At 46.4% G+C, this 15,045-nt stretch overlaps 1 protein-coding gene across 1 annotated transcript; it reads right to left on the reverse strand.

The window, feature by feature from the left end:
- Positions 1-13,462: 13,462 nt before the first annotated feature.
- On the reverse strand, positions 13,463-14,754 carry LOC121568336 (short neurotoxin 7; the record flags this gene model as incomplete). The annotated part of the gene is given in 3 exon segments (XM_041878890.2): positions 13,463-13,578; positions 13,674-13,775; positions 14,634-14,754. Coding segments are annotated over 3 exon segments (243 nt in total). The 3' UTR covers positions 13,463-13,492.
- Between the last annotated feature and the right edge of the window lie 291 nt (positions 14,755-15,045).

Here is a 15,045-nt window from a genome sequence, read left to right on the forward strand (position 1 = left end):
ATGAGCACTCTCTCTCCCTGGTAGCAACATTAATTGCATTCAATTATCCTCCACTCTGCTCACCTCCCTCTCTCTACTCAGCCTAACTAGCTCCACCTGCCCTGCTCTGCTCTTGTTACCTGGCCAGCTGCACTGCATTTCCCACTCACCATCCTCACCTTGCCTCACTCTGTTCTAATTACTCTGCCAGCTGAACTGCATTTCCCCACTACCTCTCCCAGTATATCAAGCCCTGGTTTTCAGCCAAGCCCTGTCAGATCGTCTTCAAACCCGGACCAGTAACCTGCCTGTCTGCGCTCTGACTCCTGTTTGTGATACCGATCCTTTCTTGACTGCCTCCTTGTTCTACTGCCCCGTCTATCCCAACCTGCCTTCTGGACCTCGACTACTCTCCGATCTTCAGCCCCTCCGGTAACTCGTTTCTGCCTTCTGTCTCTCACCACGATATTTGCCCAGCCCTGATCTGTACTTCTGCCTGCCATTCATATTGCTGTTGTGTGTGTGTGTTCCCCCAGGTCTCCGACCACCAGATGAGCGTGCCCAGAGCGTTTCACCACCCTCAGCCCGATACGCCGCTCCATCACTGGGGAACACACACACTAAGCACTCTGGACTGGACACCCCCGGACATTTGGTGACCCCCGGAGCACAGGTACCCACAGGAGGACCCTGAAAGACCCTGACACCCCTGGGACTCCTCTTCCCGCCTGTAACCTTGAATAAAGAACTCTGAATTTGAACTTGCGCTCTTGGGTCCTCTTCTGTTCGTGACAGAACGATCTGACCATCATGGACCCAGCGCACTCCCTGACCACGATGGAGGAAGAGCCAGAGAGGACTGCCCTACAGCGACTGGAACGCTCTGAGGGAGACATAAATCGGATGGCTGGCGACATCGCTTCCCTTCTCCAGCTATTCAACCAGCAGCAACAACAGTTCCAACTGCAGCAACAACAGCTAGCCCAAGCCCTGCAACTACTCAAGCCCGGCTACTCCACCTGCACCCCCCTGGTCCTTTTGTTCCTGTACCACCGATACTCCTTCATCCCTCCGCTGGAGGTCCCAATGCTGCAGGCCCGGCAGTGCTGCCACCAGATCCCCACGCTCCTGAACCAAGGATTGGGAACCCGGAACGCGTTTGATGGCAACCAGAAGCAAGTAAGACCATTCTTGAGCAGCTGCCGAATCCAGTTTGCACTACAGCCCAGGACTTTCTCAACAGAGGGAGCCAAGGTGGGGTATGTCATCACACATCTCACCGGTCGGAGCTCGGTTGTGGGGGAACGGCGGAATTCGACCGGCAAACCCCAGCCTGTGCCTCCTTCAGTGCCTTTGAGGAGGAGATGTTAAAGGTCTTTGACCTAGGCTCGCCAACAGCCGAAGCGTCACAAGCTCTGCTCACCATCCGTCAGGGCAATCGGACAGTGGCAGACTTCTCCATTGACTTTCGTACCCTGGCCAGTCAAAGCTCGTTTAACCCAGAGGCACTGGTGCAAGCCTTCCTCCATAGCCTGGCGGACTATATCAAGGACGAGCTTGTTTCCCATGACCCGCCCTCAACGCTTGATGCCGCCATTGACCTTGCCGTTCGCTGACCGCCGTATACAGACCCGGAGGAGGGAGAAGGGCCGTCTCAGTCAACCTGCCATCCGTACTCGGGTCGATACCGCTTCTGTCCAGCCCCTGCCTGTCAAGTCCCATAGCCAACTCAATCAGCCTGAGCCCATGGAGATTGGCCGTGCCTCTCTGACTCCCGAGGAGCGTCGGCGCCGTCTAAGCTCCAACCTTTGCCTCTACTGTGGTGGCGAGAATCACCGTGTCGCTACTTGTCCGGCAAAGCCGCAGCTCACCAGGTGTAGGGAGATCCGGGTGAGCTCAACAAGCCTTCAGTCTCCCTCCATCCGAAAGACCCTGCTTCATCTCCGCCTTCAGCTTTCTGACAAGACTCATACATTGGCCGCCCTTGTGGATTCCGGAGCCGAAGCAAACATCATGGACCCTGAGCTTGCACAGCAACTGGGCGTGAACCATCATCAACTGACACAACCCATTCCTGCACGAGCCCTGGATGGGCATCATCTTGGCACTGTCACTCATATCTCCGCCCCTGTGACAATCCTGCTGTCAGGAAACCACCAGGAGTCCATCCAGTTTCACCTCCTACACTCACCTGGCCAACCACTCATTCTTGGATACCCGTGGCTCCGTCAGCACAACCCCCACATCGACTGGGAGACAGGAACAGTCCGTGAGTGGGGAAGGAGTTGTCACCAGACCTGTTTAAGGGGGCCACCCTGCCCGTTCACCGGGGAAGGATCTAGCGCTACCTCCGACATATCCAATGTTCCGGCCTGTTACCACAGCCTGAAAGAGGTGTTCAACAAATCCAAGGCGACATCTCTACCCCCACACAGACCCTATGACTGCGCGATTGATCTCCTGCCTGGCACAGCACCTCCCAAGGGTCGTCTGTATTCACTGTCAGCCCCGGAAAGAAAGGCCATGGAGGACTACATTAATGACTCTCTTGCCTCCGGGATAATTAGACCGTCGTCTTCCCCGCAGGAGCGGGATTCTTCTTTGTCGGCAAGAAGGACGGTTCTCTTCGTCCATGCATAGATTACCGGGTCTGAACGACATCACGGTTAAGAATCGCTACCCACTGCCCTTACTTTCGTCTGCCTTCGAACTGCTGCAGGGAGCCACTGTATTCACTAAGCTGGACCTTCGCAATGCCTACCATCTGGTGCGGATGAGGGAGGGAGACGAATGGAAGAGCAGCGTTCAACACACCAACCGGCCACTATGAATATCTCGTCATGCCCTTCGGCCTCACCAATGCCCCAGCAGTTTTTCAAGCCCTAGTGAATGATATCCTCAGGGACATGCTAAATACGTTCGTATTTGTGTACCTTGACGATATTTTAATATTCTCAAAGACTCTGTCAGAACACACGCCACCACGTCCGGTTGGTCCTGCGCCGCCTGCTGGAGAACTCTCTTTTCGTGAAGGCAGAGAAGTGCGAGTTCCATGCCAAGACCGTTTCATTCCTGGGGTATGTGGTGACCGAGGGCAGCATTCAGATGGATCTCACGAAGGTGTCGGCTGTCACTTCCTGGCCAGTTCCTGAGTCTCGAAGAAGTTGCAACAGTTCCTGGGCTTTGCCAACTTTTATAGGAGATTCATCAGAAACTATAGCACAGTGGCTGCACCCCTCACGGCGCTAACCAGCACTAAACAACCGTACCAATGGACATCAGCTGCTGATAAGGCCTTCAATATCCTCAAGACATGTTTCACTTCTGCTCCCATCCTCCAGATGCCAGATGCAGCAAGGCAGTTTGTGGTGGAGGTAGATGCTTCGGACGTGGGAGTGGGTGCAGTGCTTTCTCAAAGAGCAGCTGAGGATGGCAAGATGCACCCCTGTGCCTTCTACTCCCGTCGGCTAACCCCTGCCGAATGCAACTACGACATTGGGAACCGCGAGCTGTTGGCTGTCAAGCTCGCCCTTGAAGAATGGCGGCACTGGTTAGAGGGGTCAAAGGAACCATTCGTAGTGTGGACAGACCACAAGAACCTGGAGTATATCCAAACAGCCAGGAGGCTGAACTCCCGTCAACAGCGGTGGTCTCTGTTCTTTACGCGCTTCAATTTCACGCTCTCCTACCGCCCGGGATCTCGCAACATCAAACCTGATGCTCTTTCCCGGATGTTTCAGAAGGACGAGACCACCGCCATGACAGCTCCCATTCTTCCCAGCCACTTGGTCGTAGCGGCCCTCACCTGGGAGATCGAGAAGCAGGTCATGGAGGCTCTTCGGGACCAGCCAGGTCCAAGCACCAGCGCCCCAACCGTCTGTTTGTTCCAGCACATCTCAGGTCACCTGTGATTCAGTGGGGGCACGAATCCCGTCTGGCCTGTCATCCCGGCATCACTCGCACCCTTCATCTGGTCCGCCAGCGGTTCTGGTGGCGGGGGGATGAGACGGGATGTCCGAGAATTCATCCGAGCTTGTCCCACTTGTTAACCGAAACAAGACTCCCAACCAGCCTCCTGCTGGGTTGCTGCAACCCCTACTCATACCCAAGAGGCCCTGGTCCCACGTTTCACTGGACTTTGTTACGGGCCTTCCGCCCTCTGACGGACACACAGTCATCCTTACCATTGTTGACCGCTTTAGTAAGATGACCCACTTCGTGCCCCTTCCCAAACTACCCTCTGCTAAAGAGACCTCCCAGGTGGTCCTGGAACATGTGTTTCGTATCCATGGCCTACCCCAGGATATAGTGTCAGACCGGGGCCCGCAATTCTCAGCAACCTTTTGGAAGGAGTTCTGTCATCTCCTTGGGGCCACCGCCAGCCTACTCGTCTGGATTCCACCCGCAGTCAAACGGCCAGACTGAACGCATGAACCAGGAGCTGGAGAAGGCACTGAGGTGTGTGGCTTCCCAAAATCCCGGGCCTGGGCTCAACACCTGCTCTGGGTGGAATATGCCCATAATTCACTCACCAGTTCCTCCACCGGGCTCTCCCCCTTTCAGTGTGTCTACGGGTATCAACCTCCACTGTTTGCCAGCCAGGAGGCGGATGCCACCTGTCCGTCTGCTCTTCTGCGTATGCCCGCCGCTGCCGCCGCACTTGGGCCCAGGCTCGCACTGTGCTCCTGAAGTCTGGAACCAGCTACGCCGTCGGTGCCAACCGAGCGGAGGACCCCAGCACCTACTTACCGGGTTGGTCAGAAGGTCTGGCTGTCTGCCCGGGATCTGCCGCTGCGGGTTGTATCAATCGAAAGCTGGCCCCTCGCTTCATTGGTCCTTTTCCTGTGCAGAAAGTCATCAGTCCAACGGCGGTCCGACTTCAGTTGCCCGCTTCCATGCGGGTCCACCCCACCTTCCACGTCTCCAAGGTCAAGCCGGTCCATGAAAGTCCCCTGGTCCCTGCAGCTCCGGCGCCACCTCCTCCGCGCCTCGTAGATGGCGGTCCTGTCTTCACCGTCCGGCGGCTGCTCCGCTCTAGGCGAAGGGGTAGGGGTCTCCAGTACCTCGTTGATTGGGAGGGATATGGTCCAGAGGAGAGGACCTGGATCCCGGCCAGGAGGATAGTGGACCGGACCCTTATCACTGACTTCCACCGACTACATCCTGATCAGCCTGCAATCCGTAGGGGCCGTCAAGAGGGGTCCCTAGCCGTCCGGCCCGCCCTGCTCCTGTCTCAGTGCCTGTCCTGTCTCCCGACCGTGACCCTCCAGCTCCTTCTGAGGATGAGGAGATTCACTCGGACCGCTCGGAGGGAGTTCTGACCCGCCGCCTGCTCCCTCCACCCTCCCGGCATGATGTTGTTCTTGGGACTTCTGGGGCCGTCCCTTGGAGGGGGGTCCTGTCATGAGCACTCTCTCTCCCTGGTAGCAACATTAATTGCATTCAATTATCTTCCACTCTGCTCACCTCCCTCTCTCTACTCAGCCTAACTAGCTCCACCTGCCCTGCTCTGCTCTTGTTACCTGGCCAGCTGCACTGCATTTCCCACTCACCATCCTCACCTTGCCTCACTCTGTTCTAATTACTCTGCCAGCTGAACTGCATTTCCCCACTACCTCTCCCAGTATATCAAGCCCTGGTTTTCAGCCAAGCCCTGTCAGATCGTCTTCAAACCCGGACCAGTAACCTGCCTGTCTGCGCTCTGACTCCTGTTTGTGATACCGATCCTTTCTTGACTGCCTCCTTGTTCTACTGCCCGTCTATCCCAACCTGCCTTCTGGACCTCGACTACTCTCCGATCTTCAGCCCCTCCGGTAACTCGTTTCTGCCTTCTGTCTCTCACCACGATATTTGCCCAGCCCTGATCTGTACTTCTGCCTGCCATTCATATTGCTGTTGTGTGTGTGTGTTCCCCCAGGTCTCCGACCACCAGATGAGCGTGCGCAGACGTTTCACCACCCTCAGCCCGATACGCCGCTCCATCACTGGGGAACACACACACTAAGCACTTGGACTGGACACCCCCGGACATTTGGTGACCCCCGGAGCACAGGTACCCACAGGAGGACCCTGAAAGACCCCTGACACCCCTGGGACTCCTCTTCCCGCCTGTAACCTTGAATAAAGAACTCTGAATTTGAACTTGCGCTCTTGGGTCCTCTTCTGTTCGTGACATTTTGAGCTCATTTGACTGTGCTGCTCCTCTGTGACCTCCACAACCGTTCAAATAGTGAAGGCATTAGCTTTGTCATCAGCTATATTATCAGAAGTCTATTATTCAATCCACCTCAATAACCCTGCTAAACGTATCAAAACAATTGAAACAAGGAATCCCTCCCCTCCCTGACAGGTTAGGACACAACAGTCCTCCGTCTCCACTCAATGTTAGACCTGTGACTGAATGCAGCGGTGTCTATCACTAAAACACTCTCAATATCCCTGAATAACTCACTCCATTTCCTAAATGTCTTGCATTAACTGACACAATGGAGATATGAGAATGGCAAGAAATGCTCAATTGACTGAATGATTAAGCCTTAACGTAGCACAAATATGGAGAATGGCAATCTGAAGGGTTTTGTCATTTGATATATAATGTTATCCAACAATGGATATATTTACTGTTTTTTTCTGGAATATCTGGTTTACTATTATTTAGTTGGCAACTGAATAGTCGTTTTATAGCTATCATAAGTTACTCTTCTCCCCTTTCATCCATCAAACTGGAGAACGCTCCTGAGTGGCGCAGCGGTCTAAGGCACTGCATCTCTAGTGCTAGAGGCATCACTACAGACCCTGGTTCAGTCCCAGGCTGTATTACAATCTGGCTGTGATTGGGAGTGCCATAGGGCGGCGCTCAATTGGCCCAGTGTTGTCCGGGTTTGGCTGGGGTAAGCCGTCATTGTAAATAAGAATTTGTTATTTAACTGACTTGCCTGGTTAAATAAAATGATCATTTCCTGTAATCTGAGGGGTTCTAATGAGCCAAATAAATGGATTAAATGTCTTGACGTATTACATAGGAATAAAGTTGACATTGCTCTATTGCAAGAGACATCTTTTAGAGGGTGACGTCCATAGACTTCAAAACAAATACTACAAACTGGCAGCTGCTTCCTGCTTTACATCTAAATCGAAAGGGGTGCTTATTCTACATAAATGCAATCTACCCCTTTTAATTGAAAAAAGTGGAAATGATAAACAGGGCAGATTTACTTACATATGTTCCACTCTGTATGGAAGGAAAATAGCATTTGTATCTATTTATGCTCCTAACTCATATGACAAAGATTTTCTCCCTTCTGTAACCAGAAGCCTGCTCAATTTATCGGATTATACGCTTATTATTGGAACTGACATGAATGCCATTATTGAGTCTAAGCTAGATAGATCTGGACCTTCTCATAGCTCATCACAAGTGAATGTTTCCAATGCACTTAAACAATTTTTAATGACTGTTGGATATTTCATAATTCCACAACTAAGGACTATACATGCTTTTCTGGTAGATTTAAGACTTCCTTGAGAATGGACAATTTTTTTACATCTACTGATATTACAGGCAACATGGAATTTATAAAAACATTACTATCTGATCATAATCCCATTCTTTGTAAATTTCAAATCTTCTCAATGAAAAAGCGTGCACTGAGATGGAGGTTTAATAATACTTTACTACACAACTCTGACTTCATCTTTCAGTTTAGATCCAATTTAAAATAATTTTTAGAAATAAATGATGACTCGGTGGAGGACTCCACTATGGTATGGCTAGCTGTAAAAGGTTTCATAAGAGGAAACACTACACATTTTTCCTCTAATTTCCAGAAATTAAGACTTCAGAAAATCAGTGAATTGGAAAATCATTGTAGAATGCTGGAAGACTCTTAAAAACAACTATTCAACAGAGAGAGAAATTGAGCTAAAAACCAGTAGACTGGAACTTAATGACCTGTTGCAACGTAGAGCAGAATTAATTAGAGGGTGCGACAAAAATACTATTTTCAAGGGAGTAGGCCTAGCCACTTACTGGCGCTGCAGCTTAAACATGCTGAAACAAGATCATCAATACAGCTGATCAGATCCCCTACTAAGGGACTGATATCTGATCCTACAGAAATAAATAAAACTTTTAGAGCATATTATTCCGATTTATACAGTTCCTCACATAGCTTTGATACTTCTGCTTGTCGGCAGTTCCTGGAGAACCTTACGTTGCCCAAACTCTCTCAAGAAGAAACAGTTTTATTAGAGGAACCTGTCACTTTATCTGAACTGAAAGCTGCTCTTTTAAATATGAAGAAAGATAAAGCGCCTGGTATTGATGGAATACTTCCTGAACTCATTCTCAATTTTTGGGATGAGCTAGGACCAGTTATTCTTGAATCGCTCAACATTGCTATTGAAAAAGGACAATTCCACAGAGACATCAATACAGCTATTATATCCCTAATCCCTAAGAAAGGAAAATACCTCACAAATTGTGCTAATTTTCGGCCAATCAGTTTAATCGGAACAGAAATTAAATTGTATGCTAAAGTTCTAGCCATGCGCCTAGAGCAATTTATTAACAAGCTCATACATACTGACTAAACAGGGTTTTTTAAGGGTCGTCAGGCGCTGCCTGTTTCATGTGGTTGCTGAGGCTTCCAATCTGGATACCTTGTGTGCTGTGCTGTGTGTATCAGTAGATGCAGAGAAAGCCTTTGACCGCTTAGAGTGGGAATATTTATGGCTTGTTCTTGAACATTTTGGTTTTGGGGCTAGACTTATATGATTCGCACCATGTATGTGAATCTTTATTTTATTTGATCTACAGGCACTACCCATTCTAATCCATTTATCATACAATGAGGATGTAAAGAAGGTTGTCCCGCCTCCCCTATGCTATTTGCTCTTTCTCTTGAACCGCTGGCACAAAGCATATGACAAAATTCAGCTTCCTCACATATCATAATCAAACAAACTGAACAAGCAATTTCTCATACTGCTCTACGTCGCAAACGCTCAGAAATCCCTCCAGTCAATATTGTCTATTTTCACAGCATTCAGCTCATGGTCTGGTTATAAGATCAACTGGTCTAAATCAGCTCTACTACCTCTTAACTCAGCTATGGGAAGCGTGCAACTATCACCCATGATCCCAGTGAAGAAACAAATCACCTACTTAGGCATTACCATAAACCCCTCTATTCACACTACTTGCAGGAAGAACTACTTAGAAACCTTTCAAAAGATCCAAAAAGACATATAAAGATGGTCTGCTATGGCCACATCTTTGCATGCTAGAATCTCAATTATTAAAATGAATGTCCTCCCTCGTATCCATTTTATGAGTTCCATGTTACCACTGCCTCCTCCTATAGACTATTGTTCTAAACTTGACTTTGTCATAAAGAAGTTAGTTTGGGGGAGAAAGAGACCACAGATTAAATATGCAACACTACAGAGAACAAAAGCATCAGGTGGACCTGCAGTTCCAAATCTAAAATTGTATCACCTATTGTTCCAAATGAATTTCCTGAAGACCTGGTTAAACCCAGGTCTAAGAAGGGTATTTATACGTTCAAATACATATTCAATTTGAATGGACTCCTCAGTTTCCAGGAAATCCGCCAGTGTTTTAATGTCCCAGGTTCATCATTTTGTCTTTACCTTCAACTCCGCCTATCCATGCGAGCCTATGGGGTCCCCTGGGGAGCAGGACTAGCAATACACCCATTGGTCAAACTTCTAACGGACAGACGCCCCTCAAAAGGAGTTGTTTCTAATATCTATAGTCAATTAATTCTAGCAGCACTCTATCCACTGTATGGGAAAAGGATTTTACATTTGCTGACAGACAAATCAATTGGGAGACAGTATGGAAAAATATATTTGGATCATCTAGAAACCCCAATTACCAATTAATTAATTTAAAAATGTGCCATAGAATCTATCTAACAGCTCAAAAATGACATCACATGGGTGTTAGTCCATGGCCATTATGTGAGTTCTGCACCACAGGGGACCTTGGTACTTTTCACCATGTGCTGTGGAAATTCCCGGGGGTGATCAAATTCTGGGGGAAAGTCAACGATGTCATCTCTGTACTTATATATAAAATACTGCCATTAGATCCAATAGTGATGTTGCTTTGTGATGACTCTGATTTGCGAACGCCAACGGAGAGTGTGGTTGGCAGGAACCACAGCTGCTAAGAAAATGACTGTACAAAGGTGGATTCCACCTCATCAGTTACCATTGCAAAAATGGCTGCTCACATTTAAGGAAATTGTACTTATGGAGCTCTCCACGGCCAGAATCCACAGGGCCAAGATGTCCACTAAGGACACAGCAGGCAGAGCAGCGTTACTAAAACTGGAGTCCATACAGTAGCCTACATAGCTCTTCCACAGTTGGCCTGGGGATGTGGACTTCCCAATATAGAAAGCCAGTGGGGTGCGTGTTAATGTTATAGACCCTGCTGTGGTTCAATATATGGGATGAGAGACCCAGGCAGACGAGGCTGTAGTATTACTTATAGTACTCAGCTGTAGTACTCTTACATTACTGTACCATATCCTCACTTTATTCTCACCCTCGCCAAGCGCTCTCTCTCCCAGACACCCATCACTCAACACAGCAGGGGGCCTTAACAACTAACAGCTTATTTACCCCCAGTCATGTGTACATTTATGTTGTAAATACAGCATTTGTAAAAGGGACCTATGTCTCAATATGTCTTCCCTGTTAAAATAAAGGTTATGCTGATTCTGGTGACTTTTGTTCTTTACTGTAAGTTATGCAACTGGGTTTATCATAAAGCATGCTTAATAACAGTGTGATACAAAATAGAGATTAAAACCATAATGCAAAGCTGTATACAAGGCCGCTAAATGTCTGCATGTGATGTAGTTGTTGGATCACAAAGGGTAAAGGAAACAAATAACTTAATCACGGCTTCATTAATAAATTCATTTGTATTACATTTAGTTAATTTGGTTGAATGCCAAACATGCCATTCATGACATTCATATCATAACGTATTGTTTTCATGCACAATATCTAATCAGTTTGAGTGCTTGATAAAGAAATGTGTGAGTGAGATATGACTAAAATGTCACACCCTCAGTTAAACTAATTATTCATGACTAATTATTACACCCTGAGACTGTGTGAAATGTGTTAGAGTGTGTGAGCGTAGGGCAAGTTAAGAGTATGACATTGTGTTACCATTTAGCAATGCGAGTAGGAGTTAGACCAGATAACAAAGGACAAGGAGAACTGTCTACATGTCATGAATCCCGCTTCCTGAGTCTGTTTCTGCCTGTGTTGCCTGTTTTCTGTTCTGAAGTCTGTTTCCTGAGGTTCCTGAACGCACCCTGTCTGGTTGCCAGGCGATGAAGCTAGGCGGGAGATCTCTCTATTACCCGCACCTGCATCTCATCAGCTATCTGCACACCTGGTCCTGATCATCACCCCTTCATAAGCTCTGACCTGACATCCATTCCCTGCCGGATCGTTAGCCATGAACAGTATGTTGTGTCAGCGTATCAGCCTCAAATTTACTAGAGTTAGTTTTCTTGTTCTGTACTTTTTGCTTGCCGTGTACTCACCTCCGTTTACTCTGTCTATAGTCATTCTCCCGGAACATTCACCCCACCCCTGCCTAGTCGTCGGTGGCTTCTGTGACACCATTGGATCTGCCTATTCACTCCCACCAACTCACTTCCGCTGCCCGCTCCGTCTCCTGGATTATTCTGTTTCCACATTTGAATCTGTAAATAAATACTCACCTTCGTTCTACTCACCTTGTCCTGGTCTGCTTCTGGGTTCTGCTTTAGAGAATTGTGACACTACAGACAACTGAGAAACCAAGATAAAGAGGCCTCCCAATTTAGGGAGGAGAGAAAACTGTTAGGCTTGGAATGGTGTGTGTGTGTGACCTGATGGTCAGGAGAGCAGTTTTCTAGTGGAAAACTACAGCCCGCCTAAGGTGGGGTGGGATTTTTTGTATGACGTGTGTGTGTATAAAAGGATTGTACCACCATTTTGTTTCAGAACGTTCTCATGAATAAAGCCTGATGATTGTATGCTGGGCTGCTTGGTCTGATTATTAGCGATTTACATCCTCTGTGATAGAGACTGAGTAATAAATTCATTTTTGAAACATTGAGATAGAAATTCTGGTAACAGTGCTGTTTCTGTAAACTGTAAATCAGTTTCTGCCTTTTCTGGGCAACTATAAATTGATACAAGTGCCCTGTAAGATCAGAGGTTTTCTGGGATGACATTTGCTCTTTTGTTCATGGGATGTGTGCGTTATGCTGACCCCTTTATGAGGATTGAATGAAACACTTTTAACATGATGTGTAAAGGAGTGAAGGTTGGCTCTCTAACGCTCCAGGGTTATTTTTAACACCCACAAATCCTCAATCTCTAAAATTTGGAGCTCTAATGGAAAAGGAAATAATGGTTGGAAGATAAATACATATCTAGATGTGACCCATATTTCCCTGTTTGATTAAGATGACCAGCCACAGACCACCCACTGGGCACACACTGGTTGAATCAACGTTGTTTCCACGTCATTTCAATGAAATTACATTGAACCAACATGGAATAGACATTGAATTGATGTCTGTGCCCAGTGGGCACTGACGTGTGCTGAGTGACGACGTTTAAACATTTGCCTTATCTACAGCAATGCAGAATAAGATGATTTTATGTGTCTTCTTCTTTTCTCCATCAAAAACATACGCTTGCTTTCATTTTCTTTGTTTTTAATCTCTTGAAAACAAAGCAAACTACACCATGATCAAGCATACTTTTTTCAGAGGGAGGGAGTTGAGTTGCCAGGTGAGTGGAACAGGTTCTCCATAACTCCCCCTCATCAGAGGGATTTAGATAATCCTGCCGGCAGGCATTGTCACTGTCTGGTGACCCACAACCCGGCAGGAGGCCATGAGCCAGCATGACCCAGTCAGGAGCATCAGGAGAGAGAGGTGATCGGGAGAGGCTACACTAGCTACCTGGCTGGGGCGCCTCTTAGTATTCATGAATAAAAGTGACACACCAGCATCACAGCTCAGGCATTGGAAATCCGCATTACTGTAAAACGTCTGGGAATATCATCGTTTTATGGCATTAAGTCAAGCTTTGAAGGACAGCAGAAACAGTTGAGAGTTGTTCAAAGGGCTAGATATTTTTGCATGACAGAAAGTATAAGATTTTGTCTTTGTGAAGATTATCACAAATAACAGCACTGACTTTGCTGATAACTTCTTTATTGAGGAAAAATTTACTTGCTACTGTGATATGTGGTTGTCTCACCTAGCTATCTTAAGATGAACGCACTAACTGTAAGTCGCTCTGGATAAGAGCGTCTGCTAAATAACTAAAATGTAAATGTAATTCATTGAAAGGTTATAATGTATCCCCATATTCTAACGTATTTCCCCAACAACATTCTACTGTATCTAAACAGAAGGTTAACGGTGTAGTCAGTGGCAATGGCTCTCCGTGGATCATGTCAGTTCTCACACAGGTCTCCCTGGCAACAGTAGACGTTGACACCCGAGGCACATATCTCCTCGCAGGTACGAGTCACTGTCTCCACTGTGAAGGAAAATAAGGAAGTTGATTAATAATACATAAATATTATTGATAGAGATTGAAAGGCCTGAATGAAAGAAGAAAAGTGGAATATGTACCAGTCACCACAGTTCTGCAGTACATGCTCGATGGTGGACATTCTGTCTCTTGTTTGCAGTCAGCATCAGCCTCCTCACAGGTGTAGCACCTGAGTGTGAGCACTGTGGAGAAATTCACATATAGAGCAGAAGTGATGATAGGATTCTTAAAGTGTGGATCATCATTAGCTTATCAAATAGACAGTGGTGGAAAAAGTACCCAATTGTCATACTTGAGTAAAAGTAAAGATATCTTAATAGAAAATGACTCAAATAAAAGTCAACGTAATCTAGTAAAATACTACATGAGGAAAAGTCTAAAAGTATTTGGTTTTAAATATGCTTAAGCATCAAAAGTAAATGTAATTGCTCAAATGTACTTTTAGTAAAAGTATAAATCATTTCAAATTCCTTATATTAAGCAAACTAGACGGCACCATTTTATTGTTTTTTTTATTTAAGGATAGCCAGGGTCACACTCCAACACTCAGACATAATTTACTAACTAGCATGTGTTTAGTGAGTCCATCAAATCAGAGGCAGTTGAGATGGCCAGGGATGTTCTCTTGATAAGTGTGTGAATTGGACAATTTTCCTGTCCTGCTAAGCATTCAAAATGTAACTAGTATTTTTGGGTGTCAGGAAAAAGTAGAAAGTACATTATTTTCTTTAGGAATGTAGTGAAGTAAATGTAAAAGTTGTCAAAAAAATAAATATTAAAGTACAGATTTTCATTCCTTTACTAAGTTGTTGGAGATCCCTTCACTGTTATAAGACTAAACTTTTCCCCCTAACAAACATAGTTCAATGACATAATGCAACATAGGCTACATATTAATAATTTTGCCCTGGCCCTGAATTTTTTTTTTTTTTAAAAGCACACCTCAACCAACACTTGCACCTATCATTGCAGTGATATTTCCTCTTTGATTTCAAAGAAACGTATTTATAAACCAGTCTTTATTTATTACGTTTGCTTACCTTGAGTGCTACAGAGTAGCACCAGCAACACGGTTGTCAGTAGCAGGGTCCTCATGTTGTCCAGTAGTGTGAAGGAGCAACATACAGATACAGCTTTTATACTGGCACACCTTGGACTGTACTGAGTACTCACCTAAACAGACTGGTTTATTTATTTGTGCATTTACAGTAAATGCATTCCTTCCCCTTCATTTCCTAAGAGAAATTCAAGTAATGCAGCGAGACAAGGAGGAGGAGCAACTACAATGGAGGGACTGAATGGGGTCTTTATTTGACAATAATAATCTCACAGATTATCTAATGATGTTTGATTGTCTACTGTAGAGGATGGAAATTGTAGGATTGAACATGACTTAAACATGTATGTCCTGCTAGTTGTCGTCTATTAAAATCAAGCCTAGTCCTGCACTGA

The sequence above is a fragment of the Coregonus clupeaformis genome, unplaced genomic scaffold (assembly GCF_020615455.1).
Source record: "Coregonus clupeaformis isolate EN_2021a unplaced genomic scaffold, ASM2061545v1 scaf4851, whole genome shotgun sequence".
NCBI lineage: Eukaryota > Metazoa > Chordata > Actinopteri > Salmoniformes > Salmonidae > Coregonus > Coregonus clupeaformis.